This window comes from Phascolarctos cinereus, unplaced genomic scaffold (assembly GCF_003287225.1).
Source record: "Phascolarctos cinereus isolate Bilbo 61053 unplaced genomic scaffold, phaCin_HiC Scaffold_726;HRSCAF=1367, whole genome shotgun sequence".
In the NCBI taxonomy this organism is placed as follows: domain Eukaryota; kingdom Metazoa; phylum Chordata; class Mammalia; order Diprotodontia; family Phascolarctidae; genus Phascolarctos; species Phascolarctos cinereus.
In genome coordinates, this window is record NW_027556098.1 from 72,501,457 (window position 1) to 72,514,795 (window position 13,339).

General features: G+C 38.5%; 1 protein-coding gene across 2 annotated transcripts; it reads left to right on the forward strand.

The window, feature by feature from the left end:
- The first annotated feature begins 2,880 nt into the window (after nt 1–2,880).
- NR0B1 (nuclear receptor subfamily 0 group B member 1) lies at nt 2,881–12,669 on the forward strand. Of its 2 annotated transcripts, XR_002325175.2 has the most exons (4): nt 2,881–3,815; nt 5,860–6,051; nt 8,225–8,333; nt 9,308–12,669. XR_002325175.2 is itself a non-coding variant. In XM_020989864.2 (2 exons), the coding sequence occupies exons 1-2, from the start codon at nt 3,167–3,169 to the stop codon at nt 6,102–6,104; spliced, it is 894 nt and encodes a 297-aa protein (XP_020845523.1). In that variant the 5' UTR covers nt 2,882–3,166; the 3' UTR covers nt 6,105–6,202. The 2 variants fall into 2 exon arrangements, 1 of the variants encoding a protein (XP_020845523.1); XM_020989864.2 differs by lacking the exons at nt 8,225–8,333; nt 9,308–12,669 and having other exon boundaries at nt 2,882–3,815; nt 5,860–6,202.
- The last annotated feature ends 670 nt before the right edge of the window (nt 12,670–13,339 follow it).

Consider the following 13,339-nt stretch of genomic DNA (forward strand, 5'->3'; position numbering starts at 1 on the left):
AATGAAAAATTAAAACCAGAGACATTTTCTCTAAGGAAGGAAGAATAACCAGATGTAATGTTTTGGCCTTTTTCCCAGCTGAAGAGTGGCTCTTTACATTGACTAAGAGAATCTTGATAGGAAGAGTTAGTAACAAGATGGGATAGCTTGTCCTCTTTTGAAGGACAAATAGAGTATATTTCATTAAAAATAGTCACATTGAAGGAGCAAGTGAAAGTCCTTCAGAGTTGCCAGCAGAGGAAGGCAATTTCAAGAAAAATAAAGTAGCTAAAATATTAGTTAAAAGAATCTGCCCCTTATAATAAATAGAATGTTTGGCCAAAATGTTACAAGTATAGGGTTCTTGGCATTGGACTAGAGTTTAAATCAAAGCAATAAAGCATGTAAGGAAAGGTCAGTGTCATAAGTAATTGGGGGAGGTGGCATGTAAAAGACTTTGTATTGCCATATTTGTTTTCATTTTCAATACAGATTATAAGGAAGAACTGGGTCCTGAGGAATTTGTTATCGAGGTGATGCTCCAATAGTAGTCAAATGTTGGGAGTAACATAATGGTGAGGTGGGGGGAGGAAATTATCAATAAAATGAGAATTGCAGTATATTTAGAGATTAAAGAGGGGAAAAATCGTCCTCCAACAGGAGTGATACTCTGTTGTTGAAAGTTGTTCATCACATGATCTGAAGTGGGAGAAATCCATCCAATTAAGCTGTTTCTCCAAACAGAGTAAAACGAGATGAGATGACCATAAGGATGCATGACTAAGTCAGTTTATGCAAAGTCAAGCTGCCCATAGAAGCCACTAGCAAACCTACTGGGGCCAAGCTGTTTTTGTTTTGTTTTAATAACAAAAAGTAAAAGAGAGAAATGGATTGTGAAAATCACTGCCACATTTGGGAACATTCAGGAAAGACCTTCTACCTGGATAGCCCAGTGTAATAGAGCACTGGATTTGGAAACCCTGGCTGGACTATTTGCTATTTGTGTTATCTTGGGCAACCAATGTAACTTTCTGAATCTCAATTTTTTTTTCACCTGTAAACTAAGGGGATTGAACAAGAAGATCTCCATTAGGAACACCTAATCCTATAAGTTTGTCTATTCTGATGCAATGTCTGGTGAATTGTGGTATAGTCCTTATCTTTCAGCAATGCGCACCTTACTCCAGGATGCATTTATTACTTCAAGTACATATTTTAAATATTTAAAACAACGTAATTGTGTGATTTGAGAGGACAGAAAGGCAGGAGATTCGGCAAGTTAACATGAAAACCAGGTTCAAGAAATAAATCTATATTAATCTATTTAGTGAATAAAATATAGAAGACACCGTGTAGGGCCATGTATACTATCTTGCCACAGTATCAGTAAAAGCCACACTAATTTTTCCTAGAGATTTTTTCTCTGTGTTGAGTTCGCTTGTTATATCAGGGTGAACTTTTTTATAGCGCAAAGTCGAATAGATGGCTACACTAAGGAAAGGCTATAATAATATTTTGAAACAATGGCTTAAATATATTGATATGGCAAACAAAAGGCAATATAAGTTGACATTAACAACATATATAAATATTTACATCTAGCTACAGTGATTCACTGCTTACAGCCCAGAATGAGAAATTAGCATTCATGAGCAGAAGGACAAAGGCTCTCCCGGTATGCAATTTGGGGGTGGGTTGGGAGAGAGGATGAAGTTGTCACCACTTTACAACTAAGAAGTCATTGTAATTGTCCTATTCTCCAGTAATGGCCATCATACTTCTAGCCTGAAAGTGTCATAAAACTATTAAAGTTTGTTGTAACAGAAAAACCCCCCCAAAACAACAACAACAATAACAACAACAAACCCACCTGTGTTTGGGCTACTCTCGTTGGACTCAGGTTAACTTTATGTTACTCCTCTCTCGAGGCTTCTGCACCTTCCCCCTAACCGCCTCTCTGCCATTCAGCCACTCCTGCTCTGTTTCTGACTCTACTTCTCTCCTAACTGTCCCGTGCAATAGGCCACTAAGAAAAGGAAAACAACTATCCTTAAGCTATATTTATGAATGTCTGTCTTTCTTTACTTAGTGATGAGAACCCATGGCTCTGTAGGTCTGGGGTCTAAGCCCAAGAGGATGTGGTAGAACTGGTAGGATTGGGCAAGGCTTGCCTGGGTGCAGGTGACCCTGCCCTCACAGACTCCCTACCAGGACAACCAAAAAATGTAGCTGAAATAGATGAAAGTTTGGACCACAGGAGGCAGTTACTGGAGGTGGGGTCGGTTTTCTGGTGGGACTCTTAATGTTTGTTCTGGGGCTTTTTTTTTTTTTGTAATCTTAATTATATTTTTCACGGGTCTTATTTCCAACTGTGCCAGCAAATTGGCTGAAGGTCATAAAATCAGCCATTGAGACTTGCTTCCTTACCCAGGAATTCAACTGATCAGATAAGATAATTCTAAAAGTAGGGAGGAAGGAGAGAAAAATCCTGGGGTGGGGGAGAAGGGTAGTCTTAATATTTATGTTACGGGCCGTGATTACTGATAATCACCCGAAAAAAAAGATTTAAGGAAAATTGTTTATCTTCTTTTACAGCAGTAGCAACCACCTCTTCTCTTCCCTTTCTTCCCCTCCTGCCCCCCAACCTCTGAGAGGGTCAAACTCAATGCCAGGGCGGAAAGCCAGGCTTGCAACAGTTTGCAAGCTCTCTCTAGCTTCCGTCGTCCCTCTCCCTCTGGTTGTAGCGAAGTGCGGGGGAAGAAAGAGAGAAAGAGAAGTGGTGTGTGTGTGTGTGTGTGTGTGTGTGTGTGTGTGTGTGTGTGTGTGTGTGATGTGGGATGTGTGTGTGCGTGTGCGTGTGTGTGTGTGTGTGTGTGTGTACGCGCGCCCAGGCTTCTGTTTCCCTCCATTTTTCTGCCAGTGAAGAGCTTCTGCCCCGCTTTGAACTGCCAGGGGCCGCTTGGATCCAAGCTCCGGACTAAGCTGGCAGCTCTCCCCCTCCCCGCCTCCCCGTTTCCCGCCCGCCTCCTTTTCCAAATACACACCAGCGCCTGCGTGCACTCGCCCTATAAATAAGAAAAGGCAAGGGCAACGGGCGAGCAGTGTGATTGCTGTCGGGCTGGGCAGGCAGAGTTGGGCAGGCAGAAGAGCCGCGCGCGCGCTGCCCAGCTATCCTCCCAACCACAGCATGGCTTGCTTGGACCGATGCCGTTGCTGCGCGGACAACAGGCGTCAGAGCAGCATCCTTTATAGCATCTTAAAGAGCGAGGAGCAGAAGAGCGAGACCCAGGAGCAGGAGCAGGAACAGCAGCAACATCAACATCAACATCAACAGCAGCAGCCTCTGGAGCGGGCGCAGAGGCAGGGGCAGGGGCAGGGCTGCTCCTGCGGCTCCCAGCGCAGGGTGGCCCTGAAAAGCCCGCAGGTGGCCTGCAAGGCGGCCTCTGCCGTGCTGGTGAAGACGCTGCGCTTTGTGAAGAATGTGCCCTGCTTCCAGGAGCTGCCCCTGGACGAACAGCTGGTGCTAGTCCGAAGCTGCTGGGCGCCGCTGCTAGTGCTTGGGCTGGCCCAGGACCGAGTGCACTTCGAGACCGTGGAGACCTCGGAGCCCAGCATGCTTCAAAGAATACTGACCACCAGGCGGCGGGACCCCGACGACCTGGAGCTGTCTTCGTCGCCTCCCGCCCTTCCCGAGCCTTTGGCCCTGACCGACCCCTTGCAGCCACCCTCTGCCGCCCAAGTCCAGGCTATCAAAGGTTTTCTGACCAAATGCTGGAGCCTGGACATCAGCACCAAGGAGTACGCCTATCTCAAGGGGACTGTGCTCTTCAACCCAGGTAAGGGAGTCGGACCTTTGTCGAGAAGAGGGCACTGACTCTCTTCCCACTACCCTCTGCCCAGAAAAGTATCCTGGCTCCCTGGCATAGGTTAATGGGAGAGTTGGGGAAGACGAGTTGGGTGGCTAAAAGCTTTGACTTTGGGAAAGTTAGGTAGCCTTACAGAATTTTGCACCCGGGCTAAGTTGCAGCCAAGTAGCACGCGGAGAGGTTTTGTTTAGTTTTGTACTTGCTTTTTACTTTGTTCTATATTTTTTAAAGCTAATTTTTTTTTCAGGGGGTGGGGGCGTGAAGGATGAAGGGAGAGTGAGCTTTGATTTCCTCCTGTTTCTCCTCTGCTCATTCACTTTGAAACGAAGCAACGAATTTCAGTTTTTTCCTTTACAGGCAAATTCTCAGAACTCCCTCACCCCAGGTGAGGCATTATTTTTTGTGTCTCCTTGCCCTTAACAGTCGCCTGAATTTTTGCTTTTTAAGTTTCAGAGAACAGTAGTAGCCATTCCAAATTGCCTCTTAGTGCCACTGTCAAAAATGGAGTGTTTTAATAACAAAGAACAGAATCGGGTAGTTATTATGATGTTTTGTATCCAGGCTGCCCATGACCCATTTTGACTTTCCTAGGGAGTTCTTGGGGAAGAGAAGTTCTTAGGCTGCCAACTTGGTTTTCTTCTAACCTTCTTTCAGAAGTTGGCTGGCAACAGCTGGAGGAGATTTGGAACAAACAGTCCCTGCTTACTGGGGGAGAGTGTCTGCACAGTCCAGGCACCTCCTCTTTTTGAACTCCAAGTCCACGCTTTCTGAAAGGGGGTCAGGGAGGGAAAGGGGAAGTTTCAGCTGTTCTTTAATGCTCCTCCACACTGATTCTTTTTGACATGTGTCGTCTTTTTTGTCCTTGACTTGCTTGAGTTTTACCTCTTTCTGACCTGGTCCTGTGGTCCTAAACAAATCACTCAATTTCTCTGGTCCTCACTTTTCTCACCTGTAAAATGTGTGAGCCTGGACTAAAGGTCGGTCTAAACTTTTAACTATAAGCTATTAATTTGAAAAAGAAAAAAAAATACTTTTTTTTTAAAGAAAATTCTTTTGAAATGTTTTGGTATTTTTCAATTTAGAAATCATTAGGTAATAAGATATTGGAAAAGTAATGCTATATTTTAGATTAGCATGGGTCTTTAGATTTAAAGAAGTTGGGCTGTTGACAAAGAATAGAAAATGTCTCCTATTATTGTGATACTGTCATCAGAATACATTATTTTTAAAAAAATGGTACATATGGGAAAGACTAGTAAATTTTCATGGCCTCCTAAAACTCTTTAAAGGTATATAGATTTTTTAAAAAACTTGAATTGTTCTCAGAAGCCTAATTAAAACAGCCCATAGAATATAAAATGTTCTTCTAGTGGAGTAACATTCTTTACAGATAAATTGAGAGAGACCGTGGTACGTGGAGTAGGACTTAGAAAACCTGGAGCCATTTTCTGACATGAAGGAGCCAATGTGATCCTGGGCAAAATCTCTTCTTAATCCCTACTCTGAACTTTACTTTCCTTGACTATAAGTGGAGAATGATCATACTTATGGCACCTGTCTTACAAGTTTATATTAAAGAAATCATTTTGTGATGTGAGCTATAGTTATTAGGAGGCTTATTGAACTGGAACAGTAACTCACTAAAACAATCTATTTGAATATGAATAAGTGGACGCGCAGAAAAATGTGCCTCCTATTCATCAGTTAAATTAGGCATTTTATGGCTTTAATGTGACTATACAAGATTAGTGAATATTATCTAAGAAACTTTTTACAATGCGCTTCATTGCCATTGCAACTGTTCCTCCTTAAAGCTGAGTGGGTATGTGCACATATATATGTATGTATGTGTATGTACACATATACATACACATTAAGAAAACCAGTGCAAATAGAATGCTTAGGCTGCTAATTAATTGGAGTTACAGGGCTAGGAGGATGCATTCTGATATGCTTAGCAAAGACTACTTGGTTAGTTTATGAACAAAGAGGTTTCATTCCTTTTCTCTTTCAGACCTCCCAGGACTGCACTGTGTTCAGTACATCCAGGGACTTCAGAGAGAAGCCCAGCAAGCTTTAAACGAACACATCAGGATGCTTCACAGAGGGCACCAGGCCAGATTTGCCAAGCTCAATGTTGCTCTTTCCCTGCTGAGATCCATTAATGCTAATGTCATTGCTGAACTCTTCTTTAGACCCATCATTGGTACAGTAAATATGGATGATATGCTATTGGAGATGCTCTGTGCAAAGTTATAAAAGCATGCAGAATATAAAAATAAGTTTCAATCTAAAGGAAATGATGGAACAGAATTAGTGTAAAATATTGTAAAATAAACTAACTTATTATTTTTAAATGCATAGTATTTTTGTATTCAATAATAAACTATTCTTCCAGTTCTATTTTTTTTTAAATCCTTCTTTGCAGAATATTTTAATTGTGGAAGAAGGCTAACTGCTAAACCAAATATTTAGACCTTTTGTGATAAGGCTTTTATATTAATAAGGTATTTTCCCAAAACAAAGATTTGCAATCCTTTGACTTAGCTGAAATTAAATTTATAATGCTAAATTATGATTTTTTAAAGTGTTAAAACACTACATTGATTTTAAAAATTCTTTGGGGTTTGGCAAAATTGGGAAATATTATGAAAAAATTAGCTACCTGAAAAGATCTAAGAAATATAATTATTACCAATATCTAAATCTTTGTGGTAGAGGGTTCCTATCTCTGCCTTGGGTTGGAGTTGGAAGGGAATGGCTATGACGCTGGGTAATTATTTGGTTAGAGTCAAGTGTTTTTTTGGCACTGTAATGGTACCACAGAGTGATGATCAGGCCTTTGGATACGACACTTGAGATAGATGGTTAGTAGTAGATGGAAGAAAGAAAGAAAGAAAATGGAAAATATAGCCTCTAAGAGAGAGAGAGATAGAATCTGGGAGAAGTCTAGGAGAGAGGTCCTGGGGAGAGGGAAGGGAGACAATGTTAGGAAATACTGAAATGGAAATATCTATTGTCTTTACCATTTGTTCTGTAACCTGAATTTTGAAGTAGAGGAAAACCTTTCCCCAAGGCACTGTAACTTTAATAGTAGTGTCAGCGCTACATAACAGGAGTTTGTAGCGAAGTCATACTTTGAGTCTTTATCCTGGTGTGGAGGTGACCAGTTTAGGGGATGCTATGCCATTATAGTAAAAAATCTAGCAGGTTCTAGTGAGCTGCATTTCTAGAAGGTCTAGAGCATGGGTTGGTGTTGTACTATCTGAGGACCAACCTTAGTAAATATTGAGAATTGTCACCCAACATTTGTCTACTGGTGATGAAATTTGTACTAAGGCAACCAACGATACCATAGAAACATAAAATGGTCCTTGATCCTCTGTGACCCCTTGTGTTCTATAAGGATGCTTTTGGAAAATAGGGCAAGCGGTATTAAGAATTACATGGTTTTTAGTACATCTACAAACATTAAATAGTGTCTCTTAATTTGAAATCTTTGCCCAGCTGTAGTTGACATACTATTAGACAACATGAACCCATATCTTTCTTTACCTTTTTTTGCTAAAATGAAAGTAAGAGGTGTAAAGAGGTCTCAGTTAAGTGGAAAAATAACTTTTAGATTCATTGGTGGAATTTATTTCTTTTTGAGCCCAAGGGCAATATGAAATATAATTTCATGGAAAAAAAATATGTGTTCTGGCCTTGCAATATTTACAATTAGTATAAGCAAATAGATCAATATGAAAATGATTGGTACACCTAAATCTCTTACAAAAAAGGAGAGAAATTCTGTGAAGAATTTGACAAGATCTGTCAAACTTTATCAAGAGACCATGGTATTCACTATTTTAATTATGGAAATGGACATGGAGGAGAAAAACAATGTTGGAAAAGCTATTCACAATTAAGAAATGAAAGAAATAAATGTCTGAAAACTATATAGAGGCCTGACATAGATGTGCTGAACTGGACAGACACTGACTGCCATCATAAAAATGAGACTATCTTAACAGATAGGAAATGATTAGTTGTAGCTGTAGTAGGCATTGCAGAATGGGTTGTCTCTGTGCAATCAAAGCATAGAACAGTGAAAGCAAAGATCAAAGTTAATGTTAAATCAGAAGAAAGCATAAAGACACTGAGCAATTACCACAGGTTCAACATAATGAATCGTCTATCTTAAACCCTTCAGTTTATAGTGGAAACCAAGGCTCAGAAAGGCTAGATGATTTCACAAGATCAGAAAACTAGCAATTCAACTTAAATTTATAAAGACTTTAATCTTAAGGAGCCAGTCTAATTTGGTTATTATTTAAAGCAGAGTCAGCAGTATTTTTAAAGTGAAGGGTCAACTTTGCTTGGTCCCATTCTTTTAGTATTGGAAAACCGAGCTGGCAGCAGATGACGTGGTCAAGGGGTACCATTATCCACATGTGTAAATAAAGACTTGAGCCAAGGAGAAGCATGTTGGCATATAAAGGAAAGGTAAGTACAGCCACATTTCATTTTCTTGGTGTGGTTTGATCAGGTACTGCTGAGCTCTTGGGCTGCTTTAGTTATTCTTTTCTCACATAAGCTCATAGATTTAGAGTTGTATTCTGTTTAAAAATTCAGAACTTAACAAACACCAAATAAAACAACCATTATGATATTATATATAGCTTAGTGGTCTTAACAATACAAGTGCAGGGTTGCTAACAAGTGGTATAATCCTCTTTTTCTGTTCTAATATATATATGTGTGTAAGATATGTATTATATACATTCATACGTGCACGCACACACACACACACACACACACACACGGACAGAAAAAGAGGATTATACCTGAAACTGTGACTCTCTGTGATGTAAAACTTTCTTTTCTTTTTAAATATATGATAAATTTAGCAAGTTAACTTATCTTGCTTTTCTATGAATCCTGGTCTACCCTCTGTTCTTTTCTGTGCATTTAAAAATGCAATAATAGCTCATTTTTATCTTCTCTTAAAAAACCTATGTAGAATTTTATTGAAATGTTTTGCTTTTTTATTACCTTATATTTTCCCCTTTTAATATTTCTCCTCTCAAAGAACCATCCTTTATTACAAAGGTATTTTTAAAGAGAAAAATAATCAGTAGAATTGATCATCACATTGAAAAACATCTGTTATTATGTACAATATTTCATACATATGGACTCTTTATTATTTCCCACCATTCAATTTCAATTTTTAGTGAGAGTATTCTTTCCATTTTTTAGGCATTATATATATTGGTTTTTCTGTCTCTATTCTTCCTTCCTTTCTTCCTTCTTTCCTTCCTTCCTAAGCTCTATCCCTACTCTACTTCCTCTCTCAGCTGAAAAAAAGAAAAACAATCTTTGAAATAAACATGCATAGTCAAGCAAAACAAATTCCCATATTTGCCATACCTCAAAATGGGTATCTTATTCTGCATCTTGAATCCATTTTTTGTCAGGAGGTGATGCTTCATCACTGGCCCTCAGAAGTGATCTCATGACTGGTTCTTGGTGAGTAAATGCAAAATAATTCACAGATCCCTAAAGCTGTGTCTATAATGCTCATTCATAAATCCACTCAAGAAAGAGTATATTAGGGGGAGCTAGGTGGCACAGTGAATAGAGCTCTGGCCTTGGAGCCAGGAGGACCTGAGTTCAAATGCAGCCTCAAACACTTAACACTTACTAGCTGACCCTGGGCAAGTCACTTAATCCCAACTGTCTTACCAAAAAGAAAAAAAAAAAGAAAAAGAAAAAAAAAAAGAGTATATTAAGTATATTATTCCAATTGGGTCTACATTCTGATGCTGGTGAATCCTGAAAACTAACATAGCAAGATCTGTACCTCAGTTCTGAAATATTATTGGCCTCACTTCAAGTCAGAACAATTTGTTCTGGCTTTATTTACTAAGTGAGTGAAGGTACTTATAAATATTTGGCCTCTCTGCCACGTCAGGGTGCTTCCTATCTCATGTGTCTGAGAGCTCTAAGCGGGTTCTCCAACTCTGGTAGGCTTATGTATTACAGCTGTACCTTCTACCCAAATGTGAATGTGGCTTTGGCTCTAACAAGTTGCTTGGGAGTCACTTCTAATTATTGGTGGTTCCAGAATAAGGCTCATAGGAGTGAGCCAAAGTCAGCTCTGACATACTTACATGTGGGTTATATTATTAAATTTGTTATTTTTATTATTTTATTTTCATTATTTTATAATAATAAAGAATAAATTTAAATAAAATAGTAGTTTTATTACTTATTGCTTTATTGTTAAATTTTAAAATTGTTAAACTTTCAGTGTGAGCTTTTACACCTAAAAAATCAGCAATTGCTATAAATCAGGGCTTGAATTGTTTTGTTGATTGTCAAGACTTAAGAAAGTGGTAATAATTCAGATTAAATATAAAAGTATGTGTATAGATTTTTTTTCCCCCTCAGAGAGCTCAGTTGTGAAACATTTATCAGCACACTCCCGTGTCACTCTATAAACCCTGCTTAAGCTCAGCAGGAATAAAGTAGAAGACTTAGGGAATGAAGTAGTCACCAGAATGGGGGCCTGGTGCTTGCAGGATACCAATAATAATAACAATAATAACAACAGTAATTTAATAACAATAACTTGCATTTGCATAGCTTTTTAAAATTTGTAAATTGCTTTCCATATATTATTTCACTTGAGCTTTCCAACACTCCAGTTGATAGATTCATTTAGTTCTATGTCACTCAGGATCCCAAGATTTAGATTGGGAAGGAAAGTTTTGGGTCATCTATTCCAGCCTCTCATTTTGCAGATGAGGATGCAGAGTCCCAGAGAGGTTTAGTGACTTACCCAGAGTCACACAAGTAATATATAGTAGTTTGGGGATTCAAACCCAGGTCTTTGGATGACCAATGCTGTGCTCTTACCAATATGTTTTGTTATCTCCCAACACTTAATTATCTAGATTCTACAGAATTTGGGATGGATAATAACATTCTAGACTAAATTATTAAAAGGATGGTAAGCAAACACTTTGTAGAGGTTAATAACTAACATGCATAAACTATTTTAATTTGTGCAAAGCACGTTAACACACATTATCTCATTTTGGTCCCCACAACTGTCTGTGAAATAGTGTGGTTGTTGTTATTCCCATTCTACAGATAAGAAACTGAGCCTCAGAGACGTTAAGTGACTTGCCAGTGGCCACACAGCAAGTATCACATTAAGATTTCAGACTGAGATCTTTCCAACTCAGAATCCGACATTAAATCTAGCCATTACACCATTCTTCCTCTTCAAGGTGAAGCAATAATCACGAGTCATCATGAGATCATTAAAACATATCATGCCAGAATAATCTCATTTTAAGGTTACTAAAATGGATAGATCAGGGAAGTCCTATATAAATAGTATACCCATATTTCCATAAGGCATTTAACAAAGTCTCCTAAACAATATCTTTGGGGGAAGGGAGAGAAATGTGGACAGGTGATAGCTCACTTCAGTGACTTCAGAATTCAATGAATGACCCTACTGGAAGACTATTGATCAATGGATCATTGTCTGTTTTGTTTTTTTTTTGGCAGTTGGGATTAAGTGACTTGCCCAGGGTCACACAGCGGTAAGTGTCAAGTGTTTGGTCTGAGGCTGGATTTGAACTCAGGTACTCCTGACTTCAGGGCCAGTGCTCTAGCCATGCCACCTAGCTGCCCCTTAATGCATCATTGTCAACCTGGATGATTGTAGTAGAGGACTACAGTTCTGTCCTTATCTGTGGTCTATTCAACATTTGTTAATGACTTAGATGAAGAAATAGCTGTCATGCTTATTAAATGCTCTGTAGGTAGCATTTTGGTGGAAAGTTACAGTGAGATGACAGATTTGGAATCCAAACAGATCTTGACAGGCTAGAATGATTATGAGAAATCTAATAAGGTGAGGTCCAATATTAGGGATAAATCTAAAAGTGTAGGACTCTAAACTAGAGTTAAAAACATCAACAACACAAGTGCAGGATTGGGAACGTGTGGCTAGTCAACACTTTCTGTGAAAATGACATAGGTGAATTCAGAGGCTATCTATGTCTATATCACTATCTATTTCATCAGAGAAACAATTAGATTTTTTTCTTTTTGACTTTAAAGGGCAGAAGTAGGAGCAAGGGATGGAAGCTACAGGGAGACAGATTTCAGGTGAACACACTAAGAATATACTTGTAAATGTTTAACAACAGGATATTCGGGGAGGGAAAAGTATGCATGACAAACTTTTAAGTTTGATTTGCATAGCATTTTCTCCAGTACTTTCTGAAGTCTAAACAATCAACTAAACAATAAATAAATCAAGCCCAGATTTCTAGTTTTGTCTATTTCCAAGATGTAAATGTTCACACTGAAACTTTAACAATCAGTTTTTAGGAGCAGGGTAGAACTGGTTCCAGCATATCCCTGGACATAAAAAATAATTTCCTAATAATTGAATTACAAACTAGAGGTCTCTGGTAAGTGTGGTTAGATCTACTATTCTCAGCTCAATGCTTAAGCAGCTGATTAGCCAGTCCAGAACTTTAATGACTAGAATAAATTGCTAAAATGAGTTCTCAGGCCCTGTTAATGATTTTTTTCCATATGGGTACGTATTCAACAGAAGCATTTATTAAGCTCTCTCTGTGTGCCATGAATTGTACTCGAGTCTGGAGATACAAATATGCAAAGCAATTCAGTACCCGTCCTCATGGCACTTATATTTTATCAAAGAAAACAACATATACATGTAGAAGTATATACAAAATAGATATGAATCCTAGCTGCTGGTGACATAATAAAACATGTAAATGTAAAACGTGCCTAAGTTTTTCTGTGTTTGATAACCTTCAATTAAATTTCACTCTAAATATATTTGACACATAGAACCAACAAAGTACTCCAAATAACAGATTTGGATTTCTGTTGTTATATGTGTATATAGTACTATGTTTATATGAACATGTTCTACTTTGTGCTGTAAACTCTATTGAAAAATAAGTTCAGCTTCCCTTCTAGTGGCTGTTTTTTGGATTTTCTTAGTTCTCATTAGGGGTCTCATTTAGTAGTTCCCAGATTTTCGTTGTCTAGTACAATGGTGTGAAATAGAAACAGGGCCACAGAACCATGCCTTATATTGACTTATAAAATCTCATATTAACATTATCTAAGTTCTATTATATTTTTATTTGTTTTGTTAAATATTTCCCAATTCCCTTTTAAGTGATTCTGTTAATACTCTGGCAGTGTTGTTGTCAGCAGTATTATGGCCCATTGGCCACATGTTTAATACCTCTTCTCTAGTACACAGTTCCATCTAGATCCCTTTGTAGCTCTTGGACATACAGTTTACACATAGTAATTTGGTTTCAATTCTCTTTTAGCTACAGACTTTGAAAGCATTTCATGCTTCACTGCCAAAAAGTAATTAATGTTAAGATTCTGACATTTAAAACACACCAAAACTATTTAATGCCAGTTATGTAATT

Excerpts from the sequence above, each read along its gene's own strand:
- NR0B1 (XM_020989864.2), top strand. The coding sequence starts at position 3,167 with ATGGCTTGCTTGGACCGATGCCGTTGCTGCGCGGACAACAGGCGTCAG. Across the intron at positions 3,816-5,859 it reads GACTGTGCTCTTCAACCCAG|ACCTCCCAGGACTGCACTGT; the intron begins GTAAGGGAGTCG and ends TTTCTCTTTCAG.